Source organism: Calypte anna, unplaced genomic scaffold (genome assembly GCF_003957555.1).
Source record: "Calypte anna isolate BGI_N300 unplaced genomic scaffold, bCalAnn1_v1.p scaffold_86_arrow_ctg1, whole genome shotgun sequence".
Taxonomy (NCBI): Eukaryota; Metazoa; Chordata; class Aves; order Apodiformes; family Trochilidae; genus Calypte; species Calypte anna.
The window spans coordinates 234372-249238 of record NW_022045534.1 but is presented as its reverse complement, the minus strand read 5'-3'; the positions used below and the strand labels follow the sequence as shown (position 1 = coordinate 249238).

General features: G+C 61.5%; 2 protein-coding genes across 4 annotated transcripts; both read left to right on the top strand.

The window, feature by feature from the left end:
• Positions 1-939: 939 nt before the first annotated feature.
• LOC103527700 (uridine-cytidine kinase-like 1) lies at positions 940-11526 on the top strand. Of its 3 annotated transcripts, XM_030468875.1 has the most exons (14): positions 940-1012; positions 1424-1530; positions 1644-1740; positions 2223-2294; positions 2765-2954; positions 3057-3118; positions 3501-3517; positions 3909-4007; positions 9421-9514; positions 9613-9675; positions 9890-10012; positions 10097-10204; positions 10282-10438; positions 10578-11522. In XM_030468875.1, exons 2-14 carry the CDS (start codon positions 1487-1489, stop codon positions 10649-10651), a joined length of 1200 nt encoding a protein of 399 aa, XP_030324735.1. In that variant the 5' UTR covers positions 940-1012; positions 1424-1486; the 3' UTR covers positions 10652-11522. The 3 variants fall into 3 exon arrangements, with proteins under 3 accessions (XP_030324735.1, XP_030324737.1, XP_030324736.1); XM_030468877.1 differs by lacking the exon at positions 1424-1530 and having other exon boundaries at positions 968-1012; positions 10578-11526; XM_030468876.1 differs by lacking the exons at positions 940-1012; positions 9613-9675 and having other exon boundaries at positions 1430-1530; positions 1644-1814; positions 10578-11526.
• A 505-nt stretch (positions 11527-12031) lies between these two features.
• On the top strand, positions 12032-14205 carry DNAJC5G (DnaJ heat shock protein family (Hsp40) member C5 gamma). The gene is made up of 4 exons (XM_030468859.1): positions 12032-12209; positions 12488-12701; positions 12784-12937; positions 13505-14205. The coding sequence occupies exons 1-4, from the start codon at positions 12097-12099 to the stop codon at positions 13585-13587; spliced, it is 564 nt and encodes a 187-aa protein (XP_030324719.1). The 5' UTR covers positions 12032-12096; the 3' UTR covers positions 13588-14205.
• Positions 14206-14867: the final 662 nt, after the last annotated feature.

The window sequence follows — 14867 nt, the reverse complement described above, 5'->3', positions numbered from 1 at the left end:
CAAAGTCCTGCCCCACAGCACCAGTATGTGCTGGGGGCCACCCAGTTGGGAAGCAGCTCTTCAGTAAAGTCCCCTGGGTTGTGGTGAGCACTGAGGTGACCATGGCCAAGCAGTAGAATATTGACAGGAGGTGAGGGGGGGAATCCATCCCCTCTGCTCACCACTGAGGAGACCAATCCTGTGTCCAGTGTTGGGCTCCCCAGTACAGGGGGCATGGACAGAGTTGGGGGGGTCCTGCGAGGGGCCACCAAGATGGGGAAAGGACTGGAACATCTGTCTGGTGGGGAGAGACTGAGGGAGCTGGGACTGGAGCAGAAAATCAGGGGGATCAAATCCATGTCTGGGGGTGACAAGAGGATGGACCTGGGGGGATGGAGGTAGAGGGAAGGAACCAGAGGGAGGAAGCCAGGGGTACGGAGTCAGGGAGATGGAGTCAGGCTCTTCGTAGCGTGCCCAGTGCAAGGACCGGAGGCCACGGGCACACAGAGGACTCCGGGAGGGTCCCTCTGGACATGGGGACACGCTCCTCAGTGCGAGAGTGACACCGGTACAGGCCGCCCAAGGCGGGGGGGGTGGGATGTGCACTGGGGGGACCCCGCGGAAGCAGTGCCGGGGGCGCCCGGCTGGCCCAGCTGCCTGGAGGACGATGTTCCCCGTTGTCTCCCGCCGCCGCGCTGTCCCCCGTAGTGCCCCCGCCCGGAACACGCGTGGGGCGGGGCCGGTCCCGGCAGCCCCCGCGGCCCGGCCCGCCCGGCCCGGCGCGGGGAGATGGCGACGGCGGGCGCGGAGGAGAGGTGGGGGGCGGTGGGCCCCGAGCGCGGCTCCGGTCCCGGTCCGCTGGGCTCGCTGCTGAGCCGTTTGCCGCTGGCCCCAGCCCCGCGGCGGCGGACCGCCAGCCAGTGCAAACCGGAGCCGCCGCTGCTGCGGACCAGCAAACGGACCATCTACACGGCCGGACGGCCGCCCTGGTACAGCGAGACCGGAGCGCCCGTGGACGAGGCCTTCGTCATCGGTGGGCACCGGCACCGAGAGGGATGGGACCGGGAAGGGCAGGGATGGGTGGGTGGATGGATGGATGGATGGATGAAGGGGATAGGATCGGGACCGGCACCGGGAGGGGTGGAGCCGGGACGGGAAATGGGCTGGGGAAGGGATGTAGCTGGAGCTGGGGAAATGATGGGACTGAGACCAGAGCTGGGTCTGAAATTGAACTGGAACTGGGACCAGAACCAGGGACTGGGATGGGGGAGGGATGGAGCTGGAACTGGGCAGTTCATGGAGCCAAGCCTCGAGCTGTGTCAGGGGAGATGATGGGGCCAAGGCCAGTGCTGGAACCGGGGTGGTCCACCAGAGAGACAAATGGTGGAGCTGGGATGGGGGCTGTGCCAGGACCACCACGGTGCCACGACCCGCTTGTCCTCAGGCCTGTGTGGTGGTAGCGCCTCGGGCAAGACGACAGTGGCAACGCGGATCATCGAGGCACTGGATGTGCCCTGGGTCGTGCTGCTCTCCATGGACTCCTTCTACAAAGTAAAGGCCTGGGGCGACCATGGTTCTGGGAGGGGGCTGGCGTGATGCTGAGCAGTGATGGTGCCCATGGGTGGGGGGTCTGTCATGGTGCTGAGTGGTGCTGGCACCCCCAGGTGCTGGATGAGGGGCAGCAGGCGCTGGCAGCCCGCAGTGACTACAACTTCGACCACCCCGATGCCTTCGACTTTGAGCTGCTTGTCAGCGTCCTCCGCAAGCTCAAGAAGGGCAAGAGCGTGAAGGTGCCGGTGTATGACTTCACCACGCACAGCCGCCGCCGCGAGTGGGTGGGTGCTGCAGGGGAGAGGGGCTGGGTGCTGTGGGGGGAGCCCCTGGGCCTGTGGGGCAGGGGTAGAGAGGGGCTGGGCCCCATCAAGTTTGGGAGGGTCGGTTTGGGGGTGTAGGGGCAGGGGAGGAGCATAGGGACACAGAGCTGGGGGGTGGAGACAGGGCCACTGCAGAGCTCGGGGACAGTGGCAGAGCTTGGAGGGGTGCAGGAAGGATGGGGCTGACGGGAGGTTTGGGGCTCTGGGTTGTGCGTGAGGGCTGGAGTACTGAGTGCAGGGCTGAAAAAAAAATGGTCCTGAAGGGCTGGGTGCTGTGGGATGGTTATGGGGGTTGGTGTGGGTCAGGGCGCTGTTTGTGCCGTGTACTGGGAGGGGGGCAGGATGAGTGCATCTCCTCTCTGCCCACAGAAAACAGTGTATGGAGCCAACGTCATCGTCTTCGAAGGGATCCTGGCCTTTGCCAACAAGGAGCTGCTGAAGGTATCGCTGCCTGCTGCGGCTGGTGGCCTTTCACTGGAGTCCACAGGACAAGGGGAATTGGTTTTAAACTGAAGAAGAGGTTTAGACTGGATCTTAGGAAGAAGTTCTTCAGTAGGAGGAAGAGTGCCCAGAGAAGCTGTGGCTGCCCCCTCCCTGGAGGTGTTCAAGCCCAGTTTGGATGAGGCTTAAAGCAACCTGGGCTGGATGAGAGGTGTCCCTGCCCATGGCAGGGAGGTTGGAGGAGATGATCTCTAAGGTTCCTTCCAACCTAAGCCATTCTGTGATTCATTCTATGATTCCAAGACATGGGGTGGTGGGACCTGGGCCTTGGTGCCTTTGTGTTGGAGGCTCCAGGGGAGGGAGTGCTGGATGTCATTGCTGGATTCCCACCCGGATGGGCTGTGGGCGAAGGGAATGTGGCAGGTGAGGGGGGGCTGCATAGGGGGTGCTCACCCCTCCCAGTTTTCCAGCTCCTGGACATGAAAGTGTTTGTGGACACGGACTCCGACATCCGGCTGGTGCGGCGGCTGCAGCGCGACATCATGGAGCGCGGCCGCGACATTGTGGGTGTCATCAAGCAGTACAACAAGTTTGTCAAGCCGGCCTTCGAGCAGTACATTGAGCCCACCGTGCAGGTCGCCGATATCGTGGTGCCCAGGGGTGAGGCCTCACCAGGTTAACCAGCCCCGACCCCCACTCCTCTGTCCTGGTTTGGGTGTGGGTCAGCCCACATCTCACCCGGCCTCTCCCCTTTCCCATCAGGTGGGGAAAACTCTGTGGCCCTGGACCTTATTGTGCAGCACGTGCACAGCCAGCTGGAGAAGGTGAGCTGTGGGTGATGGTGCTTCTGGGAGGACAAATGAGGCTGTGTCCAGCCCCGTGCTCCTGGAGCATCCAACGGGTCCCGGGCTCTCTCCTTGCCAAGGTCCCAGTGCAGCTCCTGGGGCAGACGGAGCTGTGACATGGGGGCTGGGGACAGGGGGATGGGTCTGGGGGCAGCACCCCAGCAGCCTGCCCATGCCTCCAGTTGTGCCCAGCGCTGGTTTTCCTGCTCTGTTCAGCTTCTGGAGAAGGGGTGGGGGCTCCCCGGAATGGGGGCTGCCTGGGTTGGGGGCTTCCTGAGGTGTCTCTGAAGGACCAGTGCAGTGACTGTGTGTTCTTTCTTCCCCTCATTCCCATACTGGGTGACTGTGCTCTCCTGCCCAGCGTGAGATCACTGTCAGGTAAGTGGGGTTCTGCCTGGGCAGTGGGGCTGGGGGCTGCCAGCACAGTCCCCCTCTGTGTCCTCTACATCAGATCGCCCCAGGCTGCTCCCATCTGCGGGAAAAATGCCCTGCAGAGTCCCTGTTCTCTGGGACTTAATTGATCCCCAGGGCACTTGGGCCCCCATCCTGGGGGACACCATGAAGCTACAGCAGCTTGTGTGTGGGAGGCAGCTGGCAGTGGGGTTGTGGTCGGGGGAGGTTTGTCTCACCAGCCAAAGCTGGTGCTGCTTTGGCATCTTGTACCTGGTACCAGACTTGAGGCTTTCTGAAGGATTGGTGTGGGAAGGCTGAGATGGAGGCTGTGTCTTGCTCTGGAGGGCTCTGTGTGACCTCTGTGTCCTCGCTGCAGGGCAGCCTTGGCCTCTGCCCACCAAGGACAGCCGCTGCCGAAGACACTGAGTGTCCTGGAGAGCACGCCGCAGGTGCGGGGCATGCACACCATCATCAGGTAGGACCTGGGGACCCTCTGCTTTTCCTTCTGCAGAAACACACTGCAGAACCTCCTCCTCCCTCCTTTAGGGACTCAGAACCCTAAACTGGTTTGAGTTGGAAACCTCAAAGCTCCCCCAGTGTCCCCCCTGCCATGGTCAGGGACCCCTCCCCCAGCCCAGGGTGCTCCAAGCCCCATCCAACCTGGGCTGAGACACTGCCAGGGATGGGGCAGCCACAGCTTCCTTGGGCAACCTGGGCAACCAGGGGCTCAGCACCCTCACCCCAAGCAATTTCTCCCTCCCTCCCTCCCTGCCCAAGATCTCCTCTCCATCTCCCCTCTCCCAGCTCCAAACCCTTCCCCCTCGCAGGCTCCCATCCCTCCAGGCCCTTGTCCCAAGTCCCTCCCCAGCTTTCCTGGAGCCCCTTCAGGCACTGGAAGGTGCTCTAAGGTCTCCCCGGTGCAGCCTTCTCTTCTCCAGCCTCAACACCCCCAACTCTCTCAGCCTGGCTCCAGAGCAGAGCTGCTCCAGCCCTCAGGTGGTTTTGTGTTCTTGGAGCAGAACTGCTGACCAGAGTTGGCTTTTATACATGCTTTTTTGGTGACAAGACCTTGGTGCATCTGCTCTGGGTTGGCTTTTGAGCCCTGTGCAGGCTTCTCTTGCTCTGGGAAGGACAGTGGTTGGTTCTGCTCTCACTGGAGCAGGGGTGCAGTGTTAGTGGCACAGGGGTGCAGTGCTGGTGGCACAATGCCCATGCTGCCCCTCTCCTAGGACACTTGGCTTTAGAACCAGAAGGCAGAGGGGACCCAGGCTGCTGCTTCCATGCAGCTCACTTGACCTTGTCATTCCCCTCCAATGCTCCTTTTTTCCATGTGACAGTAGTGCTAGTGTAAGGTCAAGAACCGAATCTGGTGGGACCACTGAGATGTTCCTCATTACTGGGGCTGCAGAAGCTCTCAGCCTCTGCATGGGTTTCCTTCACCAGGTTGTGGAGCAGAAGAGGGATGCTGAGCCCAGCATGGTTCTTCTGCACTCATATGTGGGGCTAGGGGCTGAAGCTCATGGCCACCTCCTGGGAAGCAGGGTTTCCTACTCCAGGCTCCTCCCTGCTGGAGTGATGGCTCCAGAGGCACTTTACCACAGTAGAAGGCTGGGTCATGATGTCCTTCACTGGGCACTGATGTCCCTCACTGGATGATGTGCTCCAGGCAGACCTTCTCCAGTGTCTGGAGCCCCCATACCTCCCCCCAAGGCTTTGGACCTATGGTAGTTCTGAGTTCTGATCCATCCAAGGGAACTGTGGAGCATGTGTGGCCATGTCCCTACAGTGTCTCCTTGCTCCCATGCTCTGGCTTCTTTGAGGCCTGAGCTGGGTTCTCTGGATCTGTGTGCTCAGTGATGGATGAAGTTGGACAGGAGATCCGGGAACTGCCCCTCCAGAGACAGGATGTGGTTTCATGCAGAGGAGCAGCATTCCCTTGCAGCAGGCAGGGATCAATGCCAAGTCTTTGTGCCCATCCCTGCTCAAAGGCTCCTGCATGGACCTTGGACCTGCAGTTTCTCCCATTCCCTTCACAGCACCGTGCTGGTGTGTGCTGCTTTGGGATGGGCACGAACCTGGGCTGATCCATCAGCAGTGCCCAGGGCAGGTCCAGGAATGACAGCACCGAATCCTCTCCCATCTGCTGGTGCGCATCCCATGTTCCTTCCTGAATTCTGTGTCCTGCATGTGGTGCCTCTGGCTTCATGCCATGAGCCCCTAATAGCCTTAATCTGCTTAGACTTGGGAGTTTGTTCTGCTGCCCCAGGGAGGGAGGGGATCACTCGGTGCAGTGTGATCCCAGGCTGTGCCTCTGGCTGCAGGAGGTGGACTTTGCCTCTTCGGATGGAAAATGAAGAATGCCACATTTATGAGGGGTGTTGACTTGGCCTCTCAGCCACCCCCTCTCATCCTGTGGCTCTCAGCCCTGGAGTCATATTGTTCCAAGCTGAGGAACTTCCCTGGTTGAAGGTTTAGTGTTGGGTAGAAGCAGGGCAGCCTGTACTGCTGGGGCTTGTAGCTAACACTTGGCCATGCCTGAGTGCTTTGGAGTGGAATTGTCCTTGTGCTCAAGGCTCTGGGCTTCCCTCCTCCTGAGCTCTGCTCCCCACTGCTCACATTTCCCTGAGCCTCTGAAATTTCTGTGTCTTGGTAGATCCCATGTCCCATCCTCCCTTTTGCTGCCACAGTGCCTTGTGCACCAACCCTGGTGTGCAGGGATGCACCAGAGAGCTGTGAGCCAGGATCCCCCCCAGCCTCACTCCTTCCATCCAGACTTTCCCTTGGAGCCAGGCTGTGATCCTGGAGTGATCCTGACTGGCTGCTGCTGGACAGCATCACACCCTCAGGACTGGGGGCTCCTCTGTGCCTCGGTGGTTGTCCCTGAGAGCCCCCCAGCAGCATTGTGCTGGGGCAGCAGATGGGCATCTTGCCAGGTACAGCCACAGTGGGTTCTGGTGTGGCAGCTTGGGGTGGGCTGGCTTCCAGAGCACTTTTCTGTGGAGAGGCGGAAACTGAAGAAAGAGTCCTGCATGAGAGTGGGTGAATGATTTTATTGATGATCAGGCTGAGAACAGACAGTGTGATATGGGTGTGGGTTATATCTTCCAACTTACAAGATGCTCTGGGATTGCATCCAGGTTGCTGGAGGCAACAGGAGTATTTGGTGGCACAGATATACTCCTGGAAGGTCCTTTCTGCCCCCCAGCATCCCTGGAGCACCTGGGGCTCTCTGTCTCAGTAGAACACATTTCCTTCCCACCACTTGCTCCCCAGGACCTACTTCATTGTGAGGCTCCAGGAAGTTCCCATGGCACAGCCTCTGTGTAAGCTCTGTCCTCAGTCTTTGGACTTAGTGCCCTGCCAGGATGCGTTGCCCAGCGCTGGGGCTGCCCTGGGGAAGCCTCTGGCAGCAGTGAAGGGCAGAGCCAGGCACTCCCCATGTGCTGAGACATTGCCAGCTGCAGAGAAGGTTGTTGGGACATGAAACCTGTCAGTGTTCGTGTCTCCTGGGTGAGGAACTTCTTGGTTGTCTTCATACCTGCACGACAAGGGAGGCCCTTCTGGTGCAAGGACCAAGGATGCATCCCCATCCCGGGGATGCCTTTTGGTGGTTGCAGAGGGACCTGTCTCTGTGGGAGCACCAAGAGGCCTGTCCCACCTGGTCAGGGTCTGGCTGGGGTGGCCAACCACCCCTGTCCATGGCAGACCAGCCCTGGGGCTGACAGGGAAGGTGCAGAGCTTTTTAGGGTGACAGGGAGATCCTGTCCATGGAGGCAGGGCTGCTGCCAGCTCCCACACTTGCAGTTTCCAAACCTGCTCTGGATGATCTTGTGCAGCCCACCCATGGCTGATAGTGTGGGTGAAGCCCACATGGGTGAAAGCCTACCTGTGGGTGATTATGTGGATGAAGCCCACCCATGGCTGATTGTGTGTTGACAGCCCATGCTGACAGACTGTAGGCAGGGCTTCTGTTCCTTCCAGACCCAAACTTAATTTTCTGAATTTTCTGGGAGTGCTCTGTCCCTGGGCCTGATGGACATGTCCATTGTCCACGTCAGTTGGGTTTTCTGGTTGCTGTGGAGCACTGGGGTGCAAGCTGCCCAGGTCTGGCTGCAAAAATACCTTGGGGTAGTGGCAACTGTTGATCCGTTTCCTGAGCACTGTTGGCTGGGCTGTCTGTCATCGTGGGGAGACATGAGAAGTGGCAGATGATGTCTTAAAATATGGAGTAAAAATATATCCTTCTGGTTCTTCTGGACCATTGCCAGTTCTACCTCTTCCATCTGGAGACTGGCAGATGTCTGCAGGGCTCTTCTGTGTCTCGTGCTTGCCAGAAAATACCGGGGCCACGTGCAGGCTGAGCTGGCTGGGGGTGAGTGCTGACTTCAGCCACCTCTTGGTAACTTCTGTCCTTTGGTGTCCTTTAACTGGGGCCTTGTTCTTGACACTTCTGCAGTAAAATGGCACTTAGAACTTGCTACTGACTTCTACCAAAGTAGCTGCTGACTGCAAGGGGCACAGGGGCGAGGGCATGGCAGTCAGTGAGGTGCGGGTGGGTTCTTCATGGTCATGTTTCAAACCTCAAGTGTGTGTCAGAATTTCCTTCTTCCGCTGAGTGACCTCTTGCTGTCGGTGATTTCCGTCCAGGCACTTGGTGCGGGCAGTGCTGGAGGAGCTGCTCTGGTTCCCACAGGGTGAGGACAGTCTATGCTGTGTGAGCTGTGCCGCAGCACACGCAGGGTTCCCTGCAGCCATATCCTTGTGTGAGGAACGAGTCAGCCTGTGACATGGGTGTGTGTTGGTGGTCCAAACCCTCCCAACAAGAGAAGCCTCTTCCCCCTCTGGCCTGTGCCCAGCTCCCACAGTTTGCCTTACCCTCCTGAGGGAGAAGGGAGGGTTCCTGTGAGTTAGTCCCATCGTGCTTTTACTCTGTTCTGTATTCATTTTCTTTCTTGTTGCCCCCAGCACTTCAGTGCTGTGGTGAGATTAGGCTGGTGTTTAACAACCTGGCTGGTTCCTGGCAGTGTTTTTTCTCTAACTTAGTACATAAATGGTGAAGGGTTGAGGACACATCATGTTTTCCCATTACTGGTACCAGGGAATCCAGGAGCTCTTGGCCATGGTGCAATCTGGTCTTCTGCACCCCAAGGTGCTCTGAGCATTCTGAGGTGCTCCAAGCTGACTGTCCTGTCCTGCTGTGCTCTGTCCCAGCTGTGCAAAACACTTGTTACCTGCTCCCGAGGTTCTCTTGCCCCGAGAACTGGTGGTGCTGCCCCATGTTCTGCTGCTCCCATCCCCAGTTTGCTCCTGGCTCTTTCCATGTACTCACTTAAGTCCTAAATCTCCAGTGCTGCAAATCCCCTGGCAGAGGCTGAGCAGCGATTAGAGGCTGTGCTCAGAGCAGGTAATGCCATGTATGCATCTGTGCCCGCCCTCATCCCATGCCTGGGGGTCAGGGTTGTGTGGCTGCACCAAGCTGTGGCTGGACTGGCCAAGCCCTCCCTTGTCTTCCTTGTTCCTGTTGCTGTCTGGGGCAGTCCCCGTGAGCCCTCCGGTGTCCCAGGCAGGTTAGAGCAGCACAGTCTGGTGTCCTTCAACGCCATCCTGCCTGTGGGACCTCCTGCAGGCCTTATGTCCCTCCCTTACAGGGAGCTGGACATCTTGCTGGACCATGTGGTCCTTTCTAGAAAGCACCTGCGGTCTTCAGCAACCTCCAAAATTGATTAGTAGCAACCTTGAGTGATTGATTAGGAGTAGTGATTAGTGGCCACCTCCCCCAGGTTCCTGAGCACTGCTGGGTTCCTGCTAGCCCTCCCCTGTAGCCCGTGTCCTGCTGGGGGCTGGACCAGCGATTTGCCCCTCTCATGCCTGTCCTCCCCCCCACGCAGGAACAAGGACACCACCAGGGATGAGTTCATCTTCTACTCCAAGCGCCTGATGAGGTTGTTGATTGAACACGCCCTCTCCTTCCTGCCACTGAAGGTGAGCGCCCACTCCTCACCCACAGCCATGGCTCCCCCTGAGCCCCCTGGCCGTGCAGCCCCCGGCTGTGTCCCCACTCCCTCCTCCCCTTTCTGCAGTCAGTCACTGTGGAGACGCCCCAGGGGACCATGTATGAAGGGAAGCGGTTCCACAGGCAGAGGGTGAGACCTTGTTCTGGCCCCTTCCCACCTATCTCGGGTTGTCCTGGGCTGGGAAGATCTCGTGGCTCCTGAGGTCCATGCTGGTGTGGACAACCAGCTCGGTAGAGCTGTCCCCACTCTCGGGGGGACCTGGGACCTCAGGAGCTTCACCGGAGCAGCTGCCTCCCCTGCACAGCACTCCTGCACCTCCCCAGCAAATGCGTTCCCTTCCCAGATCACTGGCGTGTCCATCCTGCGCGCGGGGGAGACAATGGAGCAGGCCCTGACTGCGGTCTGCAAAGACATCCGCCTGGGCAAGATCCTCATCCAGACCAACCATGACACAGGGGAGCCCGAGGTGAGGGTGACCACCACCACCCTGGTGTGCAGCCCCCAGCCCTGCAGGGTGGGTGCCCACCGACCACCTCTCCTTCCTCTACAGCTCCACTACCTGCGCCTGCCCAAGGAGATCAGCGAGGACTACGTCATCCTGATGGACAGCACCGTGTCCACCGGCGCTGCTGCCATGATGGCCGTGCGTGTCCTGCTGGTGAGAGGCTGGGGCGGTGGGTGGTGGGCATGTGGCCCTGCTGGTGCCAGCCAGGCTCTCATGGTTCTGTACCACAGGACCACGATGTCCAGGAGGACAGGATCTTCTTGCTGTCGCTGCTGATGGCAGAGATGGGGGTGCACTCTGTGGCCTATGCCTTTCCCCGCGTCCGCATCATCACCACCGCCGTGGACAAGCGGATCAACGAGGAGTTCCACATCATCCCAGGCATTGGTGAGGGCAGGCATGGTGGGTGGGCTGTGCCTCACCACCCCTCACCATCTACCCCACAGACACACTGAAGGCCTTGGTGGAGGGGGATGGTGACGGGGATGGTGCTGCCATTGTCTCATTCTGTCCCCTCATTCTACAGGTAATTTTGGGGACAGATACTTCGGCACTGATGGACCCTCTGCCTGGTGCGAGAACGATGGCACACACTGCTGAGCTGGCAGGCCAGGGGGCCACTGCCCAGGCTGGCTACAGGGCTGGTCCCCCCACCTCTGCTGCCCAGAGGGGCTCCGAGCTGCTGTGCCTGCCCACCCACCCACAGCATGGCCCCCCAAGACAAGACCCTCGCTGCCAGTTCTCCCTATTCAGCCCTGGGGGGCTAATTACCCCACAAAGGTGGGGAGGGAGGGATGGTGTTTCATGCAGCCCAGGGAAGTGGGGGTCTTCCTTGCCCCCACCACACTGACTTGCCTCTATGTCCTGGGCCAGCTGTGCCTCTAGGGGGAGCGGTGGTCTCCCTGTGGTGCGTTTCCTGAGGGGCCGGTCACCCTCTCTCGGGGGGGGGAGAGGGACAGGGTCTGGTCCCCTGGAGGCTCCCCTTGGGCCCCAGTGGGGGGGCTGGGCAGGCTCCCTGGCTGGAATCTGTATTTATTGTATTTATTTTGAGCAGCGGCCCCCCGCGGGGCTGGCAACTGAACAACATCAGGGACGGGGGCTCTGCTCAAGGAGCCACCGTGTCCCCCCATCCCACACTCCATCCCCTTCCCGTGCCGGGGGGCAGGGGCTGCCGGCATCCTCGGGTTTGACATTCAAACGCTTTAAGGGGGCCGTCCCGGGGATCCCCCCGGCTACCCCCCGGCGGTCCCTTGTCCCTCGTCCCTCCCCCGGCCCCCCCCCGCCCTCCTTGTTGCTCAGGTTCTTTGAAGGGCAGCAGCGGCCACGTGTCCCCGCAGAGGGCTCCCGGGGGCCAGAGCTCCTTGCTGGCTGCCACCCCCGGGCGCTGCCCCCTCCCCGCTGCCCCCCCGCCTTCGTTTTGTACCCCAATAAAGGAGCAGCGGGACCCGGAGCTGCCGCCTCGTACGGGGATGGGCAGGGGAGTCTGCGCCTCTGCGGGGGTGTCCCCGCTGGGGGTGTCACCGAGTGTGGGGCTGTGCGGTAGGGATGTCCCCGTGCCCCGGGGCTGCGTGCTGCGTGTGTCGCCGCATACCGGGGCCTGCTGGAGTGTGTGATAGGGGTGTCACCCAGTGCGGAAGCATTTCACTGTACTGGGGGCGGGTGCTGGGGTGTCACCGCGTACCGGGGGTGTCACTGAGTGTGTGGGTGCCATCGGGATGTCACCACATACTGGGGGGAGGTGTGGTGGGGTGCCGCCGAGGGTGCGGGGGGTACACTATGGAGGTGTCACCGCGTACCAGGGGGAGGGGATGGGGCTATCCGCGCGGTATGGGGGGTGTTGGGGCAGTCTGCGGGGTGTCTGCTCGCTCCCGTCCCGCAGCGCCGGGGAGGGTTCCGAGTGGTTCCAGAGGGACGCGGGGTGCCGGCTCCCGGCGCCTGCGCATAGGCAGAGGCGGGCGCAGGCGGAAGCGGCGGCGGGCGCGGGGCAGGGCCGGGCCGGGCCGGGCAGTCCCGGTGCCGCCCCCGTACCCTCCGAACCCTCCGCCATGGCGGAGTCCGGGCGGTCGCAGCGAAAGCTGTCCCGGGTCGGGGAGAGCCTGTACCGCGTCCTGGGCCTGCAGAAGGGCAGCTCCCCCGAGGAGATCAAGAAGGCCTACCGGTACCGGGGCCCGGCCGGGCCGCGGGAGGGGAACCGGCCGGCCCGGGCTGGGCCGGGCTAGGCAGGCGGGGGAGGGACCGGGGCGGCGGAGCCGGGGAAGCCGGTCCGAGGTTGGGGTAGTAGGGACTGGGGATCCCGTTCCTGTCCCATCGCGGGGTTCCGATGTGTGGGGCCCTTCCTGGGGTCCCGGTGCGCGGGGACCCTACGGCTCCTATCCCGAGGTCCCGGTGCGCGGGGACTTCCTGGTGCCGGTGCCATCTTCCCCGCCGTGCCCGCAGGAAACTGGCTCTCAAGTACCACCCGGACAAGAACCCTGATGACCCAGCGGCAGCCGAGCGCTTCAAGGAGATCAACAGCGCCCACGCCACGCTGAGTGACCCGGACAAACGCCAGCTCTACGACCAGTACGGCTCGCTGGGCCTCTACGTGGCTGAGCAGTTTGGCAACGATGCTGTCAAACATTACTTTCTTATGTCCAAGTGGTGGTTCCAGGTGAGCTCACCCCCTCCTTCCCACCAGGCAGGGCTGGGGGGGCTGCCGGGGGTCTCACGGGGCAGCTGTCTCCCCCATGCAGGCCCTGGTGCTGTGCTGCGGTGCTCTCACCTGCTGCTGCTGCTGCTGCTGCTGCTTCTTCTGCTGCGGGACCTGCTGCCCACCTAAGGAGGATGAGTCCTACAAGTACGTCGACCCCAAGGACCTGGAGGCACAGATGCGTGCAGAGGACGCTGGTGAGTTGGGCTGCCTGCATCCCTCCTGCCCTAGTGGCTGAGACCACCTGGCTTTCTGGGGGCTTCCCCCATATCATCTCACAGGGGGGGTTGGAGCCCCAGCTTGAGGCTCAGGTTGGATTTAGCTGTGTCTCAGGCTTAACAGCCAATCCCTGGTGTTTTCTGACTGGACCTGTGCTGGTGGTGGTGGTGGAGGGAACCTCCCCCACGCCCTGGGTATGCCTTCTCCTTCTCTTCCCCCTGGGCTCCCCAAAGCTCCTGCAAGAAAGACCCTGTGGCTGAGACACTTAGGCTCATGTCCTCCAGGGTGTGGAGTGTGGGAACAACAGCATGCTCCAGGGTGGCTTTGATCTCTGGGCACGGGCCATGCTGATGTCTCTGGGGACTGCCACAAGGTCACCTTTGGAGATTTCGGTGGGGTGGAGGGCTCTGGTGGCTGCATGCTGGCTAGATATTTGGGAGCCTTGGGTTGGGGGAGCCTTCTGGGACCTCCCAGACCTGTGCTAAGCAGCACCATAGGATGGGGCTGAGCCATAGCTGAAGAGTATGATGGCTCTTCTTTTCCAGATCCACAGGTCCCCATTGTGGCACAGCCCCTCCCTGCTGGCCCAGAGCCCTTGCCGGCTGCCAGCACCAGGACTGATGCCTGAGGCGGGCCTCAGCCCCACTGTCTCCTCCAGGACGCCAGGCACGGATCCTCCTTCAGGACTGTCACTTTCCGGGACCCCAGTCACACCACCTGGGGTGGCTCTTCAGCCTCGGGGTGGTTGAAATCTCAGGGTAATTTGGACAGCATCAATGCAGTGGCTTCTCTGCCCCTGCACGAGCTCCAGGGTGATGTCCCTGGCTCCCAGCACTGGTGGTGGAGGCAGCTGGAGTCCACAGCGCTGCTCCCACCCCCAGTGCCTCGCCTGTTGCTCTGCCAGGCACTGGCAGCCACCCCAGCACTCGCGAGCGGAGCCCTCTCCATGCCGGGCTCTGTCGCTTGCCAGGAGGTAGCCGAGACCGTTAGCACTGTAACCTCGGGGCTGGGCTGGGCTGAGCCCCCTGCCCGCCCTCACGGGGACCCTCCTGATGGGTGATGGGTGCCAAACGCTGCTCATAGGGTTGGGGTGTCCCCCCTTCCCCTCTGCTGTGCCACAGCCCTGGGGCGCTGGCCATGCCCCATGCTGCTGGCAGGCTCCCTGCAGGGCTGGCCCCCCTGGGACAGGCACTTTCCTTGGGTTTGTACAGGTTTTATGGGCACCATTAAAGGTTGTCAGGAGGGGGACATGTTTCTGTGTGGGCTCTGTCTTGGCAGGGGCTTGCCCAAACACTGCAGAGCCTCCGCTCTGCCCAGTGGTAAGGGTGCTGTGGGTGCCACAGGGGTACTGAGTCCTTGGCCCTTCCCTCCCACTGCCCAGGCATCAGCCTCTGTCCGCAGCTGCACGGGGCTCTGTCTCACCCCCTAAATATAGCCTGGGTGCCAGGGTGAGTGGTGGGACAGGGGTATTCCTGGCACTGCCCTTCCTGGGCACCCTGCCACCCTCTGCTTTGGGGAGCTGGCACGAGGCAGGCTCCATGGGTGACACCCACCCTGTTCCCCAGCCCCCCATGCTCCAGCAAGACAAGGTCCCTTGTCCTCCCCAGGAGGGAGGTGGTGGGGGAGCTTCGTGGAGCCCATCCCAGGTGTCACTCGGTCCCAATGGGATAAGCCAGTCCTGGGGGTCAACTGGTGACAGGGTCAGCCCGTTCCGGGGGTCAACTGATGCTGGTGGGGAGTTAGCAGATGCGGGGTTCAGCCGATCCAGGAGTCAGCCGGTGCTGGGGTCAGCCGGTGCCGCGGGCCCGGGCACGGTGGGCCCCGCCGTGACTCAGTGTCACCCGACGCTGCCGACAGCTGCGGTGGCCCCGGCGGGGCGGGCGCGGCTAAAATTAGAGCGGCACTCGC